We start from the raw sequence: 25,979 nt of genomic DNA, 5'->3' as shown, positions 1-25,979 counted from the left end.
CTTGTCTATCCCTGCCAGAAGAAATTCCAAGCCAATTCACATGGCACCTTCATCCATTAGATATGTATTTTCTTCATAGCATGTTATTTTTCACCTCTTAGGGCAATTTCTACATCCTGCTCTACGTCTATGAATCACGGGCCCATTTCTCATTCTAGATTGAAAACTTTTTGAGAGAAGGGACTATTTCTTATTCTTCTTTATGTCTCCTAAAGAAGCTGGTACAATGTCTTACCTTAAAATAAGTGATTAATAAAGAGTAACTGACTTTATTGTTGAATTCTAGGAACATAAAGGCAAAGAGAAAAAAAATTAGCAAGAAGGAGGCTACAAATTAACTGTCTTACTGGAAAAGAAGGTGGAAGAACCATATGCTTTGGGAAGCAAGTCAGAGAACCCACTGCGATCACAGCTTTCACGGGAATTGTTAGGATCTGTGGAGGGAAGAAGCAAACCACAGAGAAATGAGTGTTTAAGTCTGCGATTGACACTGACAGTTGTTGTAGGGGGCAGTTATTTTGGGGGATTAAAAGAACCAATCTTGGGATGTATATTAGCATTAACCAACTGATAAGCAAAATTAAAATCACCCATGGATACTGTTTAATCTATCCATGTACTTCATAAAATGCACTGAAATACAATAAATTTCCATGTACTTCTCAGTGATTCGATGAAAACATGGTAAATAAGACCAAACAATGGGGAAGGAATGAAGAACAGGTTTTTCATAGTATAGGTTTTATTTTGTAGATTATTAATTTAAAATGTAAAGTTCAATTATTCTCCTAAAACAATGAATGAAAAATCCAGCATTTTCTAAAGTTACATAGCTCTCTACTTTTTGTACTCAGCAATAAATTAACATCAAGCTAATTTGAAAAAATGAGCTGAACGTTCCAGATTTTGAATCTCAACTTGTATGCTTATTTGCAATTCACAAAGATGCTGATACTCTGCTAAGATATGAAATGTACTTATTCCTATCAAAAGTGATAAACGTGGATTCCTTATTTTTGGAGGTAATTTGACATACTCCCAATGTATCATTTATTATTAGATGACCAATTCTGTTTATTCTGAATTAGTTTTCTTTCATGTGGGGGTTGTATGTACCGAAAAGATAGGAGAACAAGGGTAGCAACTTGCTGACTTTAGCAGTGCTCGACTTCCCAAACAGCTCTGAAATAATAAATCAAAATATTTAGGTGTGGCAGAAATATGTCTCTTCAAAGTCTCATTGCGTGCAACATGTCAAACCCCACAAAAAGCCTTTAAAAAGTTCACTGATTTTCACTTGGTTCCTTGACTTAGAAGTCAAGGAACATGTAAATATGATTGTGAGAACTCAAATTAAGATGTGATTTCCTGATTGTATCTTTCTTCTTGGAAATGTTACACAGGAGGATATTTATGACCTCAGAAGAGAGAGACCTATCTCAGGAATTTCAGTCAGGGTCTGTGCAATGCTACAACTATTTGTAAGCAGGCTTCTAACAGCAATTCTAAATGTGCCAAATGCATTTTTCTGAAGTTGCTTTTAGTCAAAAGATTTGGGTTTTATCAGAAAACTATGAGCTAATGAACACAAATATTCTGTAAACTAGTCTCAAAAGCTCAGTTTTTAAGGCATGAAAGCGGTAAACTGTAACTTTCTGAGTAAACTTAGTTCTCTGTTTCTATAAAAACAAAAAAAGACTGAATTACTCAGAAAGACCCCATTGACACCAATCCCTGTAAATAAAGTCCTTACCTCATAGTCTGTTGTGATCTGTATGGCCCCGTCATGAATCCCTTCCAGTTTTTTTGCAGTAAGTTTGACTCTGAACACTGCAAAATATCCTGAAGCTAGTATTACCTGTATGTAGGAGAAATGACATCATTCATCAGCCTTGCTGGCTGAAGTTTTCTATTGAAATGGAAAAGAAAGCTACAGTGATAAACTGACTTCAAAATCCTAACCTGTACCAGTGTAACACTGAATTACCATATCATCACATACAAATATCTCAAAATAATGCCCATCCCTGGATGTTTATCTACTATACTTATTCCATGGGCTACTGAGAAAACTGGTTCCCTGAGGAACAGCTGACTTCTCAGCTGCAAAGCTGGGGAGGGGTGTGGTCCTCACACCCCAACCGGGTACGTGCAGGGTCAAAGCGGGTGAGGGCTGCAGCAGAGGGACACAGGCTTCCACTAACCCTTTGGCCACATTAGGGCACAAGTATTAATACATACAAAGTTGGTTATGCTTCAAGTTCTGAATTTAACTCTGTCATGTTTTAATAACCATGTCCTCAGATCCACTGAGATTGGATCATATGGAAACATAAAAAATCATGGAAAGAAGGAAAAGTTACGCAATAAAAATGTGAAAGAAAGGAGAATGTGGATCTTGTTTTCTCAAGCTATTTGCTGATGTTTCTGGCACTTAACTTTTTCAATCATGATACTTCCAAAAAACATGAAATTCAATTTGTGAAGTTGTACTTTAGTTCGTAAATGTTGATATGCCAAGCATACTCACTTTCCCCCTTTTATAAGCATTTCTGTGTTGGATTTGTGCAATTTCATCATGACTCTAACCAGCCAAATAAGAACATGTGTCTCAGGAGTGCAGAGAGCTGTTGGCAGTGTGTGTTTCATAAGGAACAGGATGCTTATTTAGTTCATAGGTTTGGCTTTTTGGCAAACAGGTGGAAAGCAGTTGAAAGTTTAGGCATTACAAACTTAAAAAAACACATATTGTGGAGTTGCTATTTTGAAGCTGGCAACTCACTACAACTTCCTATTTTAAGTAAGCATTCATAACAGTGATCTCATCTTTCTGTCCTTTGTTTTTGTGTTTATACAGTTTTATATAAAACCTAATTCTAAAACCCTAAAGTTTCAAGCAGGCTTCATGTTACTGAGTGGACCTCTCAAATTTAAGTAGTAAGTGTTAACACATGTTATTTAGTACGAGGAAATGATCGAGTCCTAAAATTATTAATTTATAATGTCTTATAAAAAGCAGTATAATTCAACCATCTCAGATTAGATATACATACAATTTTACTGTAACTTCATTACTGAAATGAACACATTAATGGCTGGTCTCATTATTATCCTTTTTCAGCACTCAATTTGTATTAAAAATAAAACCTCAGCTGGGGTGACAAATATTGCTTGTCACGGGCATATCCTTTTTTTGTTGTAAAAGGAGGCTTTATTTATGAATCAAATTTAAAACATTATAAATTATTAAAATGCAAACACCCATATATCGACCACAATATCTGATTATGTAGCCTGAATGCCACACAACTGCAATTAGAATACACATTATTTAGTACTATTTCCCACTTTTTCAGAAATCCTTTTCCAAATTTCTACATACAATCTATTTACAGCTTTTTATTTGCTTTAATATTCAATCATAAAATCATGACTTTATGCATGTGGCTGTTTCCAGTCATTTGGAATTATTAATAATGCTATCAAACATCTGCATTCTCACAGCTTTTGGCTCTTTCAATTACTTCCATGGGAAACATTCCCAGGAGTGGTATATGTTGCCAGATTGTCCTCCAAAAAAACCCATTTTGGGGGATGTTTAAGTCAATTTTTATGACCTATGGCATCCCATGGAAGCATATTTGTCAATAACCTCTGTGCGTAAGGACATTTGCTTTTCCTTTTGTAAAACTGCCACAAGAAGTTCTATGCTAACCTACAGATGACATATCTTCTGCTGCTTCGAAGTCGTACAAGGTGATTCTACTAATTCTATTCTGAGTAGGTATAAACTCCAAGTTCTCTTTTCAGTAGTGGTCAGGGCTTAGACTGCTATATTCATTTACTCTTGTTTCATGCTCTTTTATGACCAACTGTACATAAGATAGAGTAAAAGTATATAGGGAGATCCACACAGAGATCCACCAAACGATGTTTGCCTCACTGATGCTCTCTTCCAATCAGTACAGAGAATTGACCAGAAACATTACTGTATAATTGAAAACACCTTCTATCAACGTGCAGGGCTATCTCTTCTGCCTAGTGAATTCAATGAACACAGGGTTAGTTTACTACCCATGGGAATTTCTCCTGTCAGGACACTTGTGTTACAACTTAACTCCTTTGAGTCTCAAGTGCTCTCTCACCATGAGAGGAAGGGGTTTATTAAGTAGACTACCTATAAGGTCCTTTCAACATCAAATAGTCAGTGCTATTGCAACTCTCATAAAAATATTATGATGACTAGTCTTCTATTTGAGGTTTACATCTAAGTTTAAGGAAACAATAAAAAAGTTAACTTACTGATGACTGGTCTGATAAGGAGGATTTTTCTAACTCTGGAAGGCTTGAGATTATTGTAGTTCTATTGCCTCTTTCAGTAGCTACGAGTTCTATTGATAAACCATCTCCAATGATATGCCAACTTTTTATAGCCAACTTAAAAAAGAGAAAGATATGAAAGTGATTATTGCGGCACTAGCATAAAATCCTTAAATGTGAGTGAGAATAAAGACAATTTTTTTTTTACCTCAATTGGGTTGCTGTTTATAATTGCAAATAAAATGTTACTTGCTTCTGTAGCACTCAGTATACCAAAATCTATGAAACGTTCTTCTATTTTTGGGGGTAATACAAAGTACTGGAAAGATATAAAAGAACTAGATTAAATGTAAAGTCACACTTATGTAAGAGAATGTCATCAAGAAAAAGTAACTGTATTAAGATATACTAAGGTTCCTATATTCTATGTAAATATACGCATACATAATATATAATTAAGAACTTTGTACAATGGGAATATTTTGATTACTCAGAAAGGAAAACACTCATGGCCTCTACTGAATTGCTAGTTCTCCTCTGAAGGCACATAAAAGCAGCAGGAAACTAAAGTGCTAGGTGAGATTAAGTGGAGCCCTGGGGAATTAGGCAAAAAGTCCTCAGTCTCAGCAAACATCACACATTCATGAAAGCAGCTACAAACCAGTAACCATTTAAGCAAGAAATGCAGAAGGAGTGGTACAATAGTGACGGTCCCTTCAGCTCTAAAATTCTTGTTGATGCTAGCTTTTTGGAGAACTGCATCTCTGTTTTCACTTTCTTTTCTATCTTTCCTATCAGTTTTCTTTCTCATCTAAACTTCTTGCATTGATAATTTTAAGCACAGCTTTGTTTGGATTTTTTTTCCTGGCTTGTTTTCTGTACTAGAAAGACCTTTCCTGCCGTATTTCGGTGACTATTCCAGCTGTGTCTTTCCCACCTATTCCCTCTTTCTTATCTGGTTCTCTTCTTCATTCTTGCACTTCTTGGTTTTGGTCATCTCTTCCCTACAGAGTTTTCTTTTCACCTGCCCTATAGTCTTTCTTCCCTGCTTATTATCTTTCTTCCACTTAGCTCGTTTTTAGCTTCCCCATGACTATGACAGTTTAAAAGGAAAACCAAGAGAAAGTGGAATGTGGAAAACATCTAAACAGAGGCGTAACTAGAGGAGTCAACTGCATCATGAGGAGACATGGCCGCTGGGAGGGTGAAAATCTTGTAAGTACTGACGAGGGAGGAATTAGGACAACTTGTAAAGCACAGAAATAGCAAAATTTAAGTGTGTGCAACACAACTGGCTAATAGTAGCTGAAAACACAAAAGACGTGTAGGGAGCTTAAATTTTAAAGGCAGATAGCATACTTACATCTAAAAAACCTGTGTATACCCGCACAGGTAAATGAAACTTAGAGGCATTGGTAATAAGTAAAATATTGTTATCTATGTGCATGGATGATGTAGATGGCATAAAAAACAGAGTGAAAATGTATCCTGATCCATTTGGAAGAATTAAGACTGGTTTGCTGAAGTTGTGAACCTAGGAAATGATGGGAGAGAAAAAACAATGTGTCAGCATCACTTGCTTGGCAGATCAGTAAAATTAAAAGTACGAGGGTTCCCAGACATACTTTAAACATTGTTTTGGCTTCTTCTGGTAGCAACACATCATGAATGAGGATCGCAAAACTGAAAGTGTTAGTGAGGTAAATTGGCCTTTCCACAGGATCAGCAGGACTGTCTCGGATGTGAAATAATGTTGCAGAGTGATCAAATCCCAAATAGCTATTTGAAAAAAACAAAATAAATTATTTTTATTTCCACGTGTTAATTTAAAATCCAAGTTCTTTCGCTGTGAGTAATAATTTACGTTCAGCGTTATGACTGTTATTAGAGAATTAAGACCATAAACATTTTAGTGGTTGACCACATGGAGTCCCTGCCATGCTGGACATTAAACTATTATTGGTTAAAGTATAATTAGAAAATGAACTACATATATTATTGCCCATTTATAAAAAGCTGTAATTCTAGAACAGTGTTTAACAAGTCTATAAAGGAATATACATGATTTTGTTTCAAGTGACAATATACTTTAATAATAAGCCATAGCCACTTGCATGTTACAAAAAGAATTACAGAAAGGAAATGGTTCAAATGATTTAAAAATCACAGATTCATTTTTCTATTGTATTATGGAATCATTAAGACTTCATTTAAGCCCAAATCATATCATCCCATTTACCTCTTTCTTCTAAAAAAGTAAAAAAAATAAACAAAATACAGGAGATTTTTCTCCTTTATAGTTGAATTTGTTCTTCTCAACACGAATTCCATGGAGTTTATGTGAATTTGGCTACTACTTTTGCTAAGATCAATGAATTTATTTATTAATAAAAAGTTATAAAGTTTATTTTAAAGAAAAACTCACCCATCTAAAACCTCTGCTTGATATGGTATTTCAAGTTTAGAATAACTCTTTTCCTTTGCTTTAACAGTTATTTTCCCAGAAAACTGAGATGGTTTTTTTGCCTTTGATGCTGAAAGGAAGCATAAAACATAATCTGTCACATTTTGCTACCACAGAGTTTACAGAGAGGATGATGAGAGTGACTCTGCATGTAGACTGACAAAATCTTAAGAAGCTGAGCTTTCAAACTGGCACAAAGAATACTTTTACAACATTTTAACTGAAATATCACATTTTTCATACAAAAATGGGAAGATACTTTAATTTTCCTGTAATGCGATAAACAGGTAAGGAATTAGCAAGTGAACACAATTCAGGAGGAAAAGCGCTATATCTGAGCTCCTTTCTCTACAGCCATAAGCTTTGGCTTTACCTACAGCAGGGTTTCTCAACCTTGGCACTACGAACATTTTAGGCCAGGTAAACTCGCTGTTGGGTGGCAGAGTGGCTGTCCCTGTGCTCTCCGGGATGTTGGGCGGTGCACAGGACGGCCTCTTGCTAGACATCAGCTGTGACAACCAAAAGTGTCTGTAGACGTTGCCAAACATCCCCTGGGAGGCAAAACTGCCCAGCCCCCCAAGTTGAGAACTGCTAGTTTACAGCTGGATTAAGAAATAACATTCCTTGTGTGGCCAGAGTCTTGCTATAAATACCAATAAAGTAGCCTGGTGCAAAAAATGTCAAGAGTTATGAGCCCTGACTTTTTATATTAGCCAACCCTAACCTATAGTGTAAGAGGAGGCATATACCCTCCCTGCCATCATACTGTCCTCACAGATGAAGTAAAACCTTTAAGTTTTGTAGCACTTCTGAATCATTCCATCTGGAATTACAGAAAAGAGTCAGTTGGATCCAATCTGTGTACCCATTAGATGTTCTTTCCAAAGCAAATAAAGAAGCTGTGTATCTTTATCCCCTGTAAGTACTTCAGGAACACTTCCACTTATGAGAAGAATTCATACGTAAGTTCTGCAAATGTTTGTTATCCAACTTTAGCCCAAAAAAAGAACAACAAAAAGAATGGAGTGACATCTAGTATGTGGCTTATGTACGGACAGCGCAGATCCAGATTTTTGAAACTCCCATTAAACCTCGCTTCTTTCTGCTTTTTACTGTAGAGCTGTTTCTGGATGCTTTAAATTTTTTTTTTTTTTTTTTTTTGCTATTTATTCTGACATAAGGCTGATAACAAGGGCCATAATTCAGGCATTTCATAGTATCTAATCAAGTTATATTTTAGCAATAAAGTGGTCAAAACCTCAAGAAAATTCAGTTAAAAATCATAAAGAGTCATGAGTTGATGAGACATGCTTGCTTGGTAAGTGAACACTGTGGAGTTAATATTCATGGCACGTTCTGAAATTTTAATTTTTAAATTAATTAATTATTTTGGCCACGCCTCTCGGCTTGCAGGATCTTAGTTCCCCTAACAGGGATTGAACCCAGGCCAGTGGACCACCAGGGAATTCCCCTGACATTTTTAAAAGTTAAGTAAAACAAGCATTTCTTAGCAATCTCAAGGGTAATATCATTTGTATTGGAATCCGGGGTGGTGATGGGAGAGGTGGGAGGTGAAAGGTGGAGGGATTTTCCCATGATAATAAAAACCACTTTTAAGAAATGTAGCACCTGCTTTAAAAGATGCTTTCCCTTGTCTCTGTGTTAAATTTTACATCATTTCTTTAAGAAACACTTATTTTGGAGTCTGTGATCTCAGAACCACCATTCCTGACTTTCATTTATCTCAGTGGAAACAGTCACTGTATTGTCAATACAGGAGCTGGAAAAGAAGAATGGGGGAAGTACACAGCACAGCTGCCCCAGTGTACACCCCCCCCCCCACTCCTTGGATTTATCAGAAGGGTAGGTCCTACACGTTGTTCCTGGGGTCAGAAATTATTACTGGTTGCTCTGTTTCTCCGTAAGGGAAGACAATGTACCTACTGATACTGACACTGATACTGGTGGTCATGGCTGGTATCTTAGCAACACAGAAGACAATTTATCACACATTTGGAAATATCTGTGCTATCAAGCCTTCTACAATACTGATTATTTCCTGACAGCTGGACTATGGAAGTATGCCATGTATTTAATCTTAACTTCTTTGGGAGTTTTCTCTGAGCTCATAGGATGAACACTGTGCTGGCAGCCAACTGTGCAGTTGCTCCAGATTCTCCCCCAGACTCTCCATGTGCATGGAGTGAGCATAGATGCTCTCACAAACGCTGTGCCACACTCAGTAGGTCACTCAGTGACCAAATATTCTCTTCTGATGAGGAGCTTAGTTGTAAAATGTGGACCATGAGTAAAGATGGCTTTATCCCGCGGCCAAAGCTTAAGCTTCGGGGCTCCTCACTTGCCCGTGCCCTTATGAGCCAAGTCCCACTTGGAGTTTCAGCTTTCATTAAATTTAAATTACACATACAGTCAGACAGCCATTACATCACTACTCAAAAAATGTTATGACAGCAAATTCAGTAAATGTTCTAGTAAAGTGGGCAAAACTGAATAAAAACATGCTATTAAAATATGTTAAAGTCTGGGTTAATATTTCAAATGTCAAAATACACAATATACGTGTTTGAAATCATTGTTATCTAATTTGACAATTCTATCATGAAGGCAGTTATTTTAGTTTAGGTAGGACAGTCTGCCTCGTTAATAAAAGCCAATATATGGAAATGTTACAGAAAACACTTTATTTCTGCTCTTAAATTCAAACATGCTTCTGAAATTCAAATATATATTCACTTAATTACAAAAATTAATGACTTCATAATTAAGGCAAAGCATAATAGGTATATATGTAAAAGAGCCCAGATAACAAAAATTTAGTTCCAACCCTAATGTATTTGCTAATATTAATTTAGGTTTATGAAGTTAGAATATTTTCTTTCGTGAAACAATCAAATAAGAGTTGGTGATGATTTACAAGGAAAACCAACCTAACCAGTACTATAATATCTGACTGTAAAATGGTCTGGGTTTCTATATTAAGATGTCAACATAGATGCCTTCTAATTTATCAAAATAAGAGCACTCTATCAGAGAGAAAAAGTTGAACACTTACCATCAAAGCTGATACTTGCAACCTTGGTATATTTACTTTCTGAAGCTTTTAATGTAATTGGTTTAAAGTGTACCGTTATAGCGTCATTTTGTGGTGTAGGTCGAACACTCTGCAAAGAGAAAAATTTACATCGCATTATTTTAGTCTAGTGGTTCAGTTTATAGTGAAAAGTAAAGCAGAATCAAAACTTGAAAAGTTTAACTTTATGTGGTCCCTTTAAATAGAGTAGGCTAAGCTGACAAGACCTCAAATTAACTTCATTAGACTATTTTTATGAAATAAAATGATGACCAGAAGGAAAATGATAAAGTGACTGTAAAAAGTACAATGGGTATGAATACACGACATAGAAGAAAAGGTATTTATTTTCTAAATGAATGCCTAATTTATATGTAAGAGAAAGGGACATGAGGACTTATGATAGGGGCTGCACTCCCAGCTGTGGGGTGAACCGTGAGGAAGCGGATGGCAGGGATGCGCAACCTGGAAGAGGTCAGAACGCTTTCAACTTAACAAAGTAAGAGCTTTCTGTTCAAACAACTAAACCTAAAACAACAACAACAAAACAGTAAAAGCTTGCACTTTTTGAGCAAGCTTAAAAAATAAGTACTATTTAAGTGCAGTTACCTTTTTAATATGATAATCCGCACTGACAAAAAGCATTTTTCATGGGAAGGGCCCTTTAAAGATACCAATTTCCTTCCCTGTTTTACAGATGAAAGGCATCTTGCAATACTGAGTGATGTTTCAACAGCTTGGCATCCAGAGACAGAACTGGAAACCAGCTGTCCTGACTTGGTCCAGGGCTCTTCACCTGGCATCCTACTGCCCAAACATATACTAATGAAAACTGTGGTATTGAACACAAGTCTTGATCAAAAATCTTCTTTTAGAATGCAATTTGAATACTACTTTGATTTCAGAACACTTCTAGGATTTCCGTTGAATTTTCAGGGGCTTTATAAACTTGTCAAAGCAAGATGTTTCCAGTAGAAAGGAACACTCATCAGGCAATCGTGCTAACATGGGCGCAGTCAGATCCCCATGAGCCACCAGGTTCTTCCTCCAGCTCCCCACCCACCTTTTCTGCTCATTTATAAAGGTGGAATCTGCCTATAGAGAATGAAGGACAGTCCTCTGAAGGCACAAGAAGCACCTCAGAAGAGTGTGAGGAAAAGCAGTCTCTTGCATTGTGTTTCAATCATAGGAAACAAAGTTGGTTACATACAAAGTGATGACAGACACTGCTTTTCAGTCCCAGTCAGCAGGGCGCCTCCCTTCCCACTGCTGTTAGTCCTCAGCTGTTCGGGTGTCTTTACTAGGCCTGGGAGGATAGCCCTGCAATTACGCGGGCCTCTCACTGTTGTGGCCTCTCCCGTTGCGGAGCACAGGCTCCAGACGCACAGGCTCAGCGGCCATGGCTCACGGGCCCAGCCGCTCCGTGGCATGTGGGATCTTCCCGGACTGGGGCATGAACCCACGTCCCCTGTATCGGCAGGCGGACTCTCAACCACTGCGCCACCAGGGAAGCCCCTCATTTGCTTTTGAATCTCTAATGGAGCTGGGAGTTGACTGGTTCATATCAATATATTTACTATCAATAAGCTTGCTGTTATTAGCAATCATTTAAAGTATGAATCTCTTCATTCCTTGAAGGGTATGTATACATGTATATGTGTGTATGTGTGTGTGTGTATTTTTAACAGTAAAACAAAGCGGTTTGACTATAAGATAAACTACAAACTGGACAAAAGGTTCATTTGGTTTCATCACACTACACTAAAAACTTTTTCCAAAGGAAAGGAAAGCTGTATAGAAGTACAGGTGAGACCCAGAGTGATGAATTTACAACAGAAGGATACTAACTATTTAACCAGCAGTGTGAGTCTGAGTAAGCTGCCCATTTACTCTGGGCCTTATTTCTCCCACCCGTAAAATCCTAGGGGTTGGATTAGATTTTTTTCTAAGTTGCCACCTATCTGAAAAATTTTGTGATTCTATTAATTTTGCTGTTTTTTTTTTGGTGGGGGGCTGCACCACACAGCACGTGGGATCTTAGTTCCTTAACCAGGAACCCAGATTGAACCCGGGCCCCCTGCAATGGAAGTGCAGCGTCTTAACCACTGGACCACCAGGGAAGTCCCTAATTATGCTGTTTTTTTTTTTTTGAATTAGACACATTTATCCTGAGGTCAGGATCTGTTAGAGAGATGACCGTACAAAGCCTTACAGTTTACAGAGGACACATATGGTTCCTAATTCTTTCACTTACTCTATTGATTATGATACAGCAGCAAGGGAACCTTGACCATTTTCAAACACTTAAAGAATTTAAGTGGTGGTTCATCAGTAACAAGCACAACCCCATGTCAGAAACAGCTAAGCAATGGTATCTATTACCATACATAGTCACAGTAAGTAGTAAGAACTAAGAATAAATATTTGATGAAAACAATGTTTTTCTCACATGAAACACACTTTAAGATTTTTCTTACCAGAGGAAAACTTTACATTCAGTATTATTACCTTAAAACATGTCACACTAACAGTAAAATAATATTCAACTGACTCATGTTTTATACAAATGGTCTAAATTAAATTGTTCACCTGTTACCATTAAAAGAAAAAAAATCCCCCAATCAGTTAAAACCTGTTTTCCAAGGAAACAAAAACAAAGAGAGACAAACAAGCAAAACACTTAAATAGCTGGCTCATTCTGACAGTTTTAAATGAAAAATAATGAATAATCATTAACTTGTAATAAGCATATTTATACTAATAATATATTTTAGTACCAGTCACTAACTGTTGCTCACTTAAAGATAATCAAGAAGTGGAAAAAATATGGCAAGATTCCCAGGAAAGGCAGTTTGCACAGGCTTGAAGTATACTGGGTTGGTCAAAAAGTTTGTTCCGGAAAAGACCGAACGAACTTTTTGGCCAATCCAATATTTCCAGCCTTTCTCACGACATTCATACCCAACTAATGCTCCATAACTCTCAAGTGAAACTCAAGGCTCAGGACATTCTGAAACTACTCAACTACTTTGAGCAAGCAAGAAAAATAACCTTTCATTATATAGTGATTGTATTTTTAACAGTAGGTGCACCAATGAGCTAAGGTCCATGTCAAGTTGACATTAGTAAAATTAATTAAGTACAGCTGTGGTTTTTATTCATTAATTAGCAAGGAAACTTCATACAAAGGTGCCCTAAGACATCTCAGGCAAACTTATTCCATCATTTATATAGTATTGTTTTCTAAACATTGAGGAAAACCATATTCTCAAAGTTGCATTATAGACAATGTCAGGAAGGCTTGGACCTGGGCATCTTGTCCATTGACAGGTGAGGAACTTATATTTGGAGCTGCTTCCTTTAGTGGTCTTATATCTTGAAAGATGAAGAGACTCTGAATTCCCTGAAGGGGAATTTTAAAAAACCCTCTGGGTTTTAGCATTGTTGAGCTCATCCTAAAATTCTATATATTTGTCAAATGGAGGGAGGGAGGCACGCTTAAAAAAATGCACCAGTCTCTAGGTCTGGCATATTATGGAGAAAAATACAGGAAAAACCTTGGGAAGCTCTCTTAAAACTCAGTTTCCATGGTAGATGGGCTCATCCCCTGGCTGATAAGGCGAGGAGTCCAAGCTACCATCATTTCTCAAGTGGACCATGCAACAGATTTTTAACCTTCTGCAGTTCATTCTCCACAAGCAGCTACACTGACTTTTTACAACGCATAAATCAAATGACATCACTCTCTTGCTTACAATTCTGTAACTTCCCATTGCACTTATAATAAAATCTAAACCCCTCCCAGGGCCCCAGGAAGCCCTGCTTGACTCTCCAGCCTTCATCTTTTCCATTCAAACCACCCCCTCAACCCTGCTTCCCTTGACATCAAAGCTATTCCTTTGCACTTGCTGATCCCTTTGATGGGAACACTTGGCCACCAGCTTTTCTTATGGGTGCCTACCTCTCACTCTTGAGTTATGACTGCAAACGTGAGCTCTTTCAGAGACAACTCTATCTAAACCAACTCCCTCCCCGACTTACATGCCATTCTGCTTATTTCTCAATTTACAATTATGCTGCATACCTGTTTGTCTGTCTCCCAGCTAAAAAATGAGCTCAGTAAGGACAAAGACCTTGGTTGTCTGATTCCCTTCTGTATGCTCAGTATTTAGCACAGAAGCTAGCATATAGTTGATGCTTATTAAATATTGACTGAATGAGTGAATGAAGGAATGAATGAGGAAATGAGATAAAACCACCAAAACACTGGCAGAGTATAGGCTTCGGATGTTAGAAAAAAATACATACATAGGTAGATACAAATGTAGATCTAAACACATATACATAAATCAATAGGTTAATGGGAATATTGAATATAAAACGATATATTCATAAAGACTTGATTAATAAGTATCATTATACTCCTAATATACTTTCATGTAACTTGTACATTTTACAGTCAAATTAAGTCACTTAAAAATAAAAAGGTCTGACTCATTTTCCCTATTTGGAAAACAAGGACCTGAGTACGTTACAAGAGAGCTGTATCAAATAAGGTAATCTGTGTAAAGAACCTAGATATGTCTAACCCACGGTAAGAAAAATGTTCACTTACAGTGTATCCTAAAACTCCTTAATAAAAGAGAAAAGGAGGAACATGGGCCTGTTTATATTGAATTACCTATCATAAATGAATTACATTTTTTCATTCACATTCTTAGAATTGCTAATTTCATTTTTCTAGAAAATGTTTATTGAAAAAGACATTTGTTTGAGTCTATTTATTGTATGTAAAAAGTTAGACCAGAATGCTTGGGCTAAGTAAATGCACTTTCCCATCAAATCTCTAAGCCCTCACATTTGGAGAAGTGACTTCAAGGCCTTAAGTCTGCCCCCAAAGCATGAGAGTTCCTCCTCTGTACAAGACATCCCACAGACTGAAGAAACCAGTAAGAGACAAACAGCATGCAGAACACATAAAAAGTAAAAATTATCTGACATCTCAAACGGAGGCAATGGCAAGTGATCCACCAGTAGGCAGGGTCTGCCCTCCAGGCAAATGTGCCGCTGAATCCCAGGACGCACGGCCAGACGGTGTGCTTCAGGAGTTTTCCTTCGTGGAGGTCAGTGCCCTGAGCATGCGGGCAGGAAACGGCTGGGGAGGGAGTTGTGTGCACATCATCACGTATGCGGTAACTGTGCTTCATGATGCCAACTGGGCTCAAGAAGAAATCCAGGACCAAGAAGTTCAAAGAACTTCTTGTAGGCTGTAGCCAAAGCAAGCTGGACAAATCTAGCAGAAGGAATCACGCTCCATTGCAGAGGAGAGTCTGATATGGTAAACTAGGACATTTGAACAAAAGGAAGCACAATTCTGAGTACAAAGTGAGATTTTAAAATGTTGTAACAGAGCAGTGGTTATTAGGCCTTTGCATTTCACTGGTAAAATCTAAAATGTGTGTGTTTGTGTGTGTGTGTGAGGAAGTCGAACAGGTTTTCTAACTTTTTATTTTGCAAATGTGAGGATGTTGGTGGCAGGGAAGGAGAAATTCCTACTATCTACTACCTTTCTTCATAAAACAAAGGGTATTTTGGTATCAAACCAAAGGAAAAAAAAAAGGAAATTAACAAAACCAAAAGTTGGTCCTTTGAAAAGGTCAACAAAATCAACAAACCTTTAGCTAGACTGACCAAAAAAAATTTTTTAATATAGAGAAGACTCTAATTGCTAAAAACAATTAAAGATGGGCCATTACTACCTACCTCACAGGAAAAAAAAAAAAGTATTATAAGGGAATACTGTGAACAATGGTATGCCAACAAATTAGATAACTTAGATGAAATGAAGAAATTCCTAGGAAGACATAAGTTACTGAAACTGGTTCAAGAAGAAAAAGAAAAAGAAAATCTGAACAGGCCTGTAGCAAGTAAAGAGATTGAATTAATAATTTTAAAACTTCCCACAAAGAAAAATCCAGGCCCAGATGACTTTATTGGTGAATTCCACCAAACATTTAAAGAAGAATTAACATCAATCCTTCAAAAAACTCTCCCCAAAAACAGAAGAGGAAAGAACACTTCCCCACTTATTCTATTAAAAAAACAAAAACAACCCTCTCCCAACTATCTACTACCTTTAATAATAAAACAACAAACATTTTAATGTCAAAGAAACAATGACATTATCTCAGAATAGTCCTTATCCAGAAAGGGTGTTTACAACTTTATGTTAATTATGTTAACATATACACACTCATATTTTTATAAATACTTATATTGCTCTTTTTTTTTTTTTTTTTTTTTTTTTTGCGGTACGCGGGCCTCTCACTGTTGTGGCCTCTCCTGTTGCGGAGCACAGGCTCCAGACGCGCAGGCTCAGCGGCCATGGCTCACGGGCCCAGCCGCTCCATGGCATGTGGGACGAACCCACGTCCCCTGCATCGGCAGGCGGACTCCCAACCACTGCGCCACCAGGGAAGCCCTATACTGCTCTTATTTTGCTCATTTTTCTATAGACTTGTGAAAATTTCAATACAGATTAAAGAGGCAAAAACAATCACTAACCCCTCAATATAGCAGTAACAGTCAGCATTATGTGTTTTTTTTGTTTTGTTTTTGTTTTTGTTTTTTTTAAGAAAAATATAGTATCAGAGTGGCTAGGTCAAAGGAGCTGTTCCTTGTCATCTGTGGAAGGGTCCCAGGCCCTTGAAGACTTCACCAAGGAGCAGGGGCATGAATCCCAGCAGACTCAGGCACCTTCAGAGCAGGTCCCTCTCAGTCGGCCTAACACTGCAGTGCTAGGAACCTCAGGTTGGGGTAGTTTCAGCTCCACTGCAGACTGGGGGAAGTTCTTTACCATAGGCATCCCCAACCCCCAGGCCGCAGACCGGTAGCAGTCTGCGGCCTGTTAGGAACTGGGTCGCACAGCAGGAGGTGAGCGGTGGGCAAGCGAAGCTTCATCTGCTGCTCCCCATTGCTCGCATTACGCCTGAACCATCCCCCACCGTCCCCCCACACCCACCCCGGTCCATGGAAAAACTGTCTTCCACAAAACCGGTCCCTGGTGCCAAAAAGTTTGGGGACCGCTGCTTTACCAGACTCCATTCCCCTAACCCACCCCCAATCCTCCTACCTAGCAGGAAGAAATACTAGGTCATATGGCAGGACACTGCTTAGACTATGACTCTACTAGTGAGCAAGGTCTACCTAGATTTTGCTTTAGCTCACCACCTCACCTCCTGGTGAGGTTCCCAAGTTACAAAGAGAATAAGGGAAGAGGAAAGCAGTATATTTTTATTATAACCTGTGCTGATGTCAGAAAACCTAAATTCAGAGAACTCTGATAAAATGAAATAGATCAGATGGGCTTTGAGACTTAACAGACTGTTGCCCATCCCTGCCCAAACCCAGAGTTTACCACCAAATGGTGGAATAGAGACCAAAGAGAAGAGAGTATACAAACCCCAAGCGACGGGAGAGATGGTCATCCCAGGTAACCACATTTTAATGCACAGTGACCTTGCTCACCATCTCATGACACTCCACTTCCACTTACAAGGCATCAAAGCCACCTGTTCTTCGAGTATGTGTGAGGGGGAGAGAGGACCCTAGTTTACAGTGTGCTGTCAAGGGTAACTACGGCAGCTGCAGGTTAGAAGGGGTACCAGAGACAAATGTTAACAGCACTCAACCACTACCTACCGGATTTCTTTGCTTCCTTATTTCTCTTTCCAACTCATCTGAATCTTTTCTTCTCTCTTTTTACTTAACTGTACCTTAAGTCTAACAACCCGTTTTTCTTTGCACATGGCACGCAGATCCTAGGATTTATCAGACTCTACAGGCCTAAACAGGAAACTCATGAACTTTGGTTCACACTTAGCTTGGAGAAGATTGTCCACATGCCCTTCTCATCCTGAAAATCTGGTGATTAGAGAGGCAGAACAGGTTTCTTGTATCACGCTTTGAACCAAAGTTTCACCAGGTCACCATAAAATAGAATCCCTTTAGAGCAAGAGTTTAATCATTTTAAACTCTGTCGTAAGTTTAAAAACAAAGAATATATAAATTAGGAAAAAGAAAAGTAAAAACTTACTGTTATTGGTACATCTTTTGTTCCTGAATTTAATAAATGAAGATTTAAAACTTTTGGTAGATCTGTTAAAATTGAGGAAAAGAAAATATTTCTTAAAATGGTATGCTTTATAGCAAGTTAGAATCTTTCTCTTTTTAGATATCAGACTGAATGTATTTTAGAATGTGAACTAGAATAACAGTCACATTTATAAAAAGAATGTGACAATCACACTCCTTGACAGGAACTGCCTTACTCTTAAGGACAGTGAGTACTATAAGAACTGCCCCCTCCTAAACAATCGGACCAAAAAACAAAACAAAAGTTTTCATTGAAATTGACGTTATCACTATCTTTTAGTTTCCCAGCAAAGCATAATGAAGCAATTCAGTAAAGTACAATATAAAATTATTATATTAAAACCAAATCTAATTTTCAAAAATGAGTCTTCAATCCTAAACAACCAAATTTTTAATTACATATGGCCCACAGGAATCCCATATTACAGGTATTCTTACTTTTCTCTTAATAAATCCTTTTTTGGTTATTTTCAATTTTAGAATTTGAATTCTTTCTCTGACTACTGGGGACCAATTTCTAACATTATGTTATTATAATGCAATTGAATAATCCATATCTAAACAAAAATCCAGCAGTCAATCTTTTTACTTCCTTTATTTTACTATTAAAAGAAAAGATTCAGCATAACTAAATAGGTGAGAAACTGGATTAAGAAACTAAGAAACGACTTGATGCCTCAATCTTCCATTTAGAAGACTTAAGGTACCCATGACATTGCTTTCCCCTCTTGTAAGCAGTGGTATCCCTCAGAGGAATGGGGTATAAATCACTAAGGGCTCTGAGTTCCCAAAAGCAGATTTCTACAAGATCATGTAACCCACTGAGAAATAACTTTCAAAGCTGAATTAATTACAAAGGAGTTAAAGTAGAGCCATTCAGCAATGAATACAGGGATTTTTTTAAAAGACCTATAAAGACACTGTCTCTTTTTTTACCTTGTGTTCGCAGTGTACCAAAATCTAACATTTCAGTTGAGGAATAAATTCCAGGAGCTTGGAAAAAAGAAAAGTAAACAATTATATTTCACTTCGCCAGAGTAGGATGTACTGAAACCAAAACAAACTTGCAGCTCCTTTAGTCATCCACTCACCTGTGGTAACTTCCACCTCAACTGGAAGAATGATAAACTCCGTGCTGTCTGAAGCATTAGTCTTTATTCTTATGAAAGCTGTGTGATTATCTGCTTCTCTAGATGAAAAACTGGCTCTCATCACTCCCTTGGTTTCATAAGGAGGAATTTCCTGACAAGTTAACAGACCATAATGTAGCAAAACCACCACAGTTTACTGAATAAGATGACATCACCTGAAAGATGCACTATTATTTTATACACTAAGAAAAAAAACATATTGCCAATTAAACAAATATATTCATTCCACTGATTATAACACACAGTCCAATTCTGGAGGATGTTAAAAACACACATATCTTAAAACTAATGAACTATGGTGTGTAAAACTGAGCAAAATGAAAGAAATAAAATTATATGAAAACAAACTGTCAGCGGCAAAATCATCTTAAGATGATAAGTGATTAAGATAGAGTTTATCTATAAAAATCAATTACTATTTGATGTATTGCTGGTGCTTGGGTATATAATTCAGTCCTGAAATTCTCTAAACAACAGAGACATCACCATCAGAGGGAAATTGCTTTTCCAGAAGTTTACAGGATTCTCTTTTTTTGTTTTAACAGATCTTTATTGGAGTATAACTGCTTCACAATACTGTGCTAGTTTCTGTTGTACAACAAAGTGAATCAGCCATATGCATACATATATCCCCATATCCCCTCCCTCTTGAGCCTCCCTCCTACCCTCCCTATCCTACCTCTCTAGGTCATTGCAAAAAGGATTCTTTTTTTTTAATTTATTATTTTTTTAAACAAAATTCTTTTAATTGATGGACTTCCTGATACATCTCTGTAATACTTTTTTCCCTACACTTTTTAGCGGCATACTCATTAACTGTCTCTTCATATGCAACAGTTTCAGAATATACTTTTATTTTAGCTAAATAATGTTTTATTTATTTTAACATCTTCATTGGAGTATAATTGCTTTACAATGGTGTGTTAGTTTCTGCTTTATAACAAAGTGAATCAGCTATACATGTACATGTATCCCCATATCTCCTCCCTCGTGCGTCTCCCTTCCACCCTTCCTATCCCACCCCTCTAGGTGGTCACAAAGCACTGAGCTGATCTCCCTGTGCTATGCGGCTGCTTCCCACTAGCTATCTTTTTTACATTTGGTAGTGTACATATGTCAATGCTACTCTCTCACTTCGTCCCAGCTTACCCTTCCCCCTCCCCGTATCCTCAAGTCCATTCTCTACGTCTGCGTCTTTATTCCTGTCCTGCCCCTAGGTTTTACAGAACCAGTTTTTTTTTCTAGATTCCATATATATGTGTTAGCATATATATGGTATTTGTCTTTCTCTTTCTGACATACTTCACTCTGTATGACAGACTCTAGGTCCACCCACCTCATTACCTCATTACAAATAACTCAATTTCATTTCTTTTTATGGCTGAGTAATATTCCATTGTATATATGCACCACATCTTCTTTATCCATTCATCTGTCGATGGACACTTAGGCTGCTTCCATGTCCTGGCTATTGTAAATAGAGCTGCAGTGAACATTGTGGTACATGACTCTTTTTGAATTATGGTTTTCTCTGGGTATAGGCTCAGTAGTGGGATTGCTGGGTCAAGTGGTAGTTCTATTTTTAGTTTTTTAAGGAACCTCCATACTGTTCTCCACAGTGACTGTATCAATTTACATTCCCACCAACAGTGCAAGAGGGTTCCCTTTTCTCCACACCCTCCCGAGCATTTATTGTTTGTAGATTTTTTGATGATGGCCATTCTGACTGGTGTGAGGTGATACCTCATTGTAGTTTTGATTTGCATTTCTCTAATGATAAGTGATGTTGAGCATCCTTTCATGTGTTTGTTGGCAATCTGTATATCTTCTTTGGAGAAATGGTCTTCTGCCCATTTAGGATTCTCTTTAAATGCTAACCAAGAAAGAGTAGGCTCTGCTCTCCTTTCATTTAAAACCTAACAAAACAAAGCTTCCCAAGCAAATCCACAGTTCACCAACCGCGTTCAGTAAGGCTCTGAGCATGTAAGATAGCATAACTTTTTAGGCTCATAAAAAGAGAACACTTACATCTACACTAGAAGGAAGACTCACTGGAAAAAAAATTTGTTTTTGAGGTATAATTCTTTTCCTGGTTTTTGAATAATCTGGCTCCCTCGGGACCACCAGAGTTTTTCTGCACACACCTTTTGGCCTATTTTAAGAAATCCCCATGGTTTAGAATTTACTGGTCTTCACTTGCCTCTACTCTCTTAACTTTTTAGTCTCAAAGTAGGAAAGAGGTGACTGGAACCCTCCTGGGGCCACTAGAGATAGACCATCCACTTCCCCATCTTTAGGAGCTGGGGTTTTCTCATGTACACTGAAATGGGCTGGGGGTGAGGTCAAGGCCAATTGACTTTTTCTCACTCTAGATTTGTAGGAATAAGTCACTATATCTTTTCTCGTAGCTGCTAGGAGTATTAAAACAATCTGCCATGTCTGCTACCATTCGTTACAGTTCTTAACTAATTAGAAATCTGAATTTTTTAATGTTTATTTATTAGAATCCGGTTATATTTCATAGTAAATTCTTAGTTCTTCTATCTAGAATTATAATACAAATTTAATTGCTTATAGTTAATTCTATGAAGCACTGTTTTATACACTATTTCTCCCAAAGGCTTTTCAAACAATATCATAATTTCAAGGTAAATCATTTTTGTGAAAGGATATAAAGAGACCATCCATTACACATTTCTACCTGCTAGAGTGTTTCTACATCTTAGAAGTTAACCTAGTCACTGACAAATTGGTTTCTAAATGTTCAAGTCAATATCCTAAAAGCGTCCCCTCCACGTCCCTTCCCTGGCTGAGACTGGTCATATGACAGAATCTAGAGGCTGTGTGTGTTTAACAGAGCAATTAACAAAGAAACTTTGATGTTCAGAACCTATTCATAGTGGTCAGATCCATGTGTCTTCAATTACGAATGAGCAGCGATTTTAGTGACCTCGGTACAAGAACTGCATTTTCTATGACTTTCCCTTCTTTGATTAAAGCTGGGTAGGCAACATTAAAAAAAATAAAAACAACCCTCCTATGGCAGGAACCTTTGTAAATAAGGTAGTTACTAGGTATTCATTAATCTGTTAATATTTGCTAGTATTCTCCAAGAAAAAGTGGTTCTCTAACCATGGACACAGAGTACTGTCAAATATTAAATAGCATTAAATGTGGCTATAGACCGCCTAAAAATTTAAAGTTTCTAGGTCATCAGGACGGCCTGACTATGTTCCCTCTGCAAATGGCATCTCCTCCACCAACAGTGAGTATGCGTGTTCAATGCTTTACCTTAAAACATGGAGCAGGTCCTTCTCACGTTTTTTTTTTCTTCTTCTTCAATATTAGTGTAAAGCATATTATAAATGATTAGATTCAGAGACAACTTTACTAATATTATTCTGAGGAAGAATAGTTAAAACCTCTTTCTTTCCACACAGTGGGTTAGAGCTTACACCAATTTTCGTTCACTGCTCTTTACAAAAATTACTATTCTATTTCTCTCTGTCTCTCCAATTTTCAAGTATATGTGATATAAATTTATTTTATCTTTTTAAATTAATTTTTACTGGAGTTGCTTTACAATGTTGTGTTAGTTTGATATAAGTTTAATATTAAGACAATAATTACAGAAAAGTCACCCGTATTTCTCCAGGTGATGAGGAGTTAAGTATTTTCTGGTGTATTTAAGAGAATAACTGGTTTCATGTGAGCTCACAAGAGAGAACACGTCAGCACTCACCCACAGTTTCCTGGTGCCTCCCTGCTGACCTGTCGGAAGTTCGAGGTGAAGATCTCCTCCACTAGAGTACATTTCTACAACCTGTGACAAAGGAGCACATGATGGTTAAGTCAAAATCATGTTTTCAATGCAAGTGATTTGCTGTTATACAGAAACGTTTGACACCCTAATTGTTCATCAGAAAAAATTTAAAGACGTTTACAGATATAAATGTAGGGTAAGTGTGGTGTCACATCACCAGAGGCAGTGCTCATATGGGTAAGCAATGGTGGTGTATTTAATTAAAGCAAGGTAACTTTGAAATATTGAACTCGGAAATAGTGTAGCTGTTTCAGAGACTGGATTTTAGGAAATCCAACCGTAGGACATTTATTTCTATTTTTTCCTAAGGAAACAGTTTATGGAAAGTATCGTATTTTAGAAATACAAATTTTACAGTTCTTTTAGTAACACAAATGCTTCTTTATTCACACATTTATAACAAGATCTAGCAGCAGATCTAATAACTACTGTAATTGTGACATAGTGAAGAGCATATCATTCTTCAGCATATGCAACAATATCAGTGCAGAATGAAAATATTTGAAGACTTCTGTAGCAAAATCACAGCTACTATTAATGTATCTCTGTGGCTTGTACCTACACCCATGATTGTTTCTTTTAAATATTTATTTATTTATTTGGCCATGCCGGGTCTTAGTTGCAGCAGGCGGGATCTTCACTGCTGAGTGCAGGATCTTTGCTGCAGGATGTGGGATCTAGTTCCCTGACCAGGGATCGAACCTGGGCCCCCTGCATTGGGAGTGTGGAGTCTTAACCACTGGACCACCAGAGAAGTCCCAACCCATGATTTTTAAAAACTGTTTACTGAGGTATAATTCATGTACAATAAACTACACATTTAAAAAATTATTTATTTATCTATCTATCTATCTTTGGTGTATTGGGCCTTCGTTGCTGCGCACGGGCTTTCTCTGGTTGCAGCGAGCAGGGGCTACTCTTCCTTGTGGTGCCTGGGCTTCTCATCGCGGTGGCTTCTCTTGTTGCAGAGCACAGGCTCTAGGTGCGCGGGCTTCAGTAGTTGCGGCACGTGGGCTCTGCAATTGTGGCTTGCGGGCTCTACAGCGCAAGCTTAGTAGTTGTGGCGCACAGGCTTAGTTGCTCTGCAGCATGTGGGATCTTCCTGGACCAGGGCTCGAACCTGTGTCCCCTGCATTGGCAGGCAGGTTCTTAACCACTGAGGCACCAGGGAAGCCCTAAACTATACATTTTTATTTTTATTTATTTTTTTGCGATACGCGGGCCTCGCACTGTTGTGGCCTCTCCCGTTGCGGAGCACAGGCTCTGGACATGCAGGCTCAGCAGCCATGGCTCACGGGCCCAGTCGCTCCGCAGCATGTGGGATCTTCCTGGACCGGGGCACGAACCCGTGGCCCTTGCATCGGCAAGCGGACTCTCAACCACAGTGCCACCAGGAAAGCCCTATACATTTTTAAAGTGTACAACTTGATGAATTCTGACATGTACACAGGCATGAAGCTACTACTATAATTACAATATTAAATAAACCCTTTACCTCCTAGAGTTTCCTCATGACCTTTGCAATCCACCTGTCACCCTCTGCCCTCTCCCATCCCCAGGCAACCACTGAGCTGCTCTTGGCCACTCTACATTAGTCTGTAGTGTCTAGAGTTTTATATAAATGGAACCATACAGTATGTACTCTTGTGTCTGGCTGCTTTTATTCAGTGTAATTATCTGGAGATCCACCATGTTGTTTTATGTACTAATAGTTCCTTTCTTTTTTTTTTTTTTTTGTGGTATGTGGGCCTCTCACTGTTGTGGTCTCTCCCGTTGCGGAGCACAGGCTCCGGATGCGCAGGCTCAACGGCCATGGCTCATGGGCCCAGCCGCTCTGCGGCATGTGGGATCTTCCCGGACCGGGGCACGAACCCGTGTCCCCTGCATCGGCAGGCGGACTCTCAACCACTGCGCCACCAGGGAAGCCCAGTTCATTTCTTTTTGATTTTATGGATATGCCACAATTTTTGATCCATTTACTTGCTGATGGACATTTGGGGTGTTTCCAGTTTTGGGTCACTACAGATGTTTGGTCACAACGCTGTTATGAACACCACATTGTATACGTCTTTGGGTTTTCACGTGCTTTCCTTTCTCTTGGGTAAATACCAAGGAATAGAAGAGTCATATGGCAGGAGACTTTTCTTTAAAGGCAAGTAACCCTATCTCTTAAAAATAAAGAATATATTTAATTAAATGCAAATTTGGGGTGAATGAGAATGGGTAGAAAACCTTTACTTGTTTTATCACAAAAGTCCTCTAGGAGTACACAAAAAAAGGATAAAGCAGGAAAAACAGCAATACTTTAGCATATGCTTAAAGGTTATTGTTTTTGTTTTTTTTGTGTGTGTTGTCATTACAGTGATGCATTTAGCAAAGACTAATGAGCTAGGATTTTCTCTGAGTACTATCACTTGCCTTCCAATTTATTAGTGTTCCCCTACAGTACTGTGTTAACAGTAACGGCACCTTAACTGATGGGGTGACTGCAGAACTTTTTCTAAAAACCAGAAAACATCATGTGTTATTTCATTGAATCTTCCAAGGTATTAAGGACACAAGCCTAACAATGTTTGGAACATAAGATTACAAAGGTAGGCTACTGATAACAGGAAAGGGAATAAGGAAATGAGGACAGATAAAGGCTAAACTATAAAATCAAAGGACAGATTACATTAAAACTAGGACAACACACTCCTGATTTTTAGTCCAGTGCTAGTGTTCCTAATATAATAAAGTTTAGAGAAAAAAAGGAAGCCAACAATATATACAAAATATAATTTATGTAAAAAGATTCCCACGAAGAATGTTAGTTTTTGTGTGCCCACATATCTTCACACAAGCACACAGAAAAAGGCCTGATGTGACACACGGAGATCACATGACGGGTATCGCCGAGGAAGGGTTCAGGGCTGGAGCTGTGCTAATGTAACAGTCGCCTGCTACATGTGGTTATTTAAATTGAAATTAATTGAA

General features: G+C 38.0%; 1 protein-coding gene across 2 annotated transcripts in view; it reads right to left on the bottom strand.

Annotated features, from left to right (window-relative positions):
• TMEM131 (transmembrane protein 131) overlaps window positions 1–25,979 on the bottom strand; it is a 192,215-nt gene that overhangs the window by 49,027 nt on the left and 117,209 nt on the right. For both annotated transcript variants that reach the window (XM_060170052.1, XM_060170053.1), the window contains 12 exons: window positions 22,923–23,003; window positions 19,121–19,271; window positions 18,966–19,022; window positions 17,971–18,032; window positions 9,858–9,966; window positions 6,746–6,854; window positions 5,946–6,099; window positions 5,684–5,854; window positions 4,529–4,639; window positions 4,303–4,437; window positions 1,754–1,858; window positions 348–434 (listed from right to left, as the gene is read on the bottom strand). In XM_060170052.1, the coding sequence (XP_060026035.1) occupies window positions 348–434; window positions 1,754–1,858; window positions 4,303–4,437; window positions 4,529–4,639; window positions 5,684–5,854; window positions 5,946–6,099; window positions 6,746–6,854; window positions 9,858–9,966; window positions 17,971–18,032; window positions 18,966–19,022; window positions 19,121–19,271; window positions 22,923–23,003 (1,332 nt within the window). The remainder of the gene's footprint in view (window positions 1–347; window positions 435–1,753; window positions 1,859–4,302; window positions 4,438–4,528; window positions 4,640–5,683; window positions 5,855–5,945; window positions 6,100–6,745; window positions 6,855–9,857; window positions 9,967–17,970; window positions 18,033–18,965; window positions 19,023–19,120; window positions 19,272–22,922; window positions 23,004–25,979) is intronic.

Source organism: Lagenorhynchus albirostris, chromosome 13, assembly GCF_949774975.1.
Source record: "Lagenorhynchus albirostris chromosome 13, mLagAlb1.1, whole genome shotgun sequence".
In the NCBI taxonomy this organism is placed as follows: domain Eukaryota; kingdom Metazoa; phylum Chordata; class Mammalia; order Artiodactyla; family Delphinidae; genus Lagenorhynchus; species Lagenorhynchus albirostris.
The sequence above is the reverse complement of the archived record's forward strand: the minus strand, read 5'-3'. Positions and strand labels throughout refer to the sequence as shown.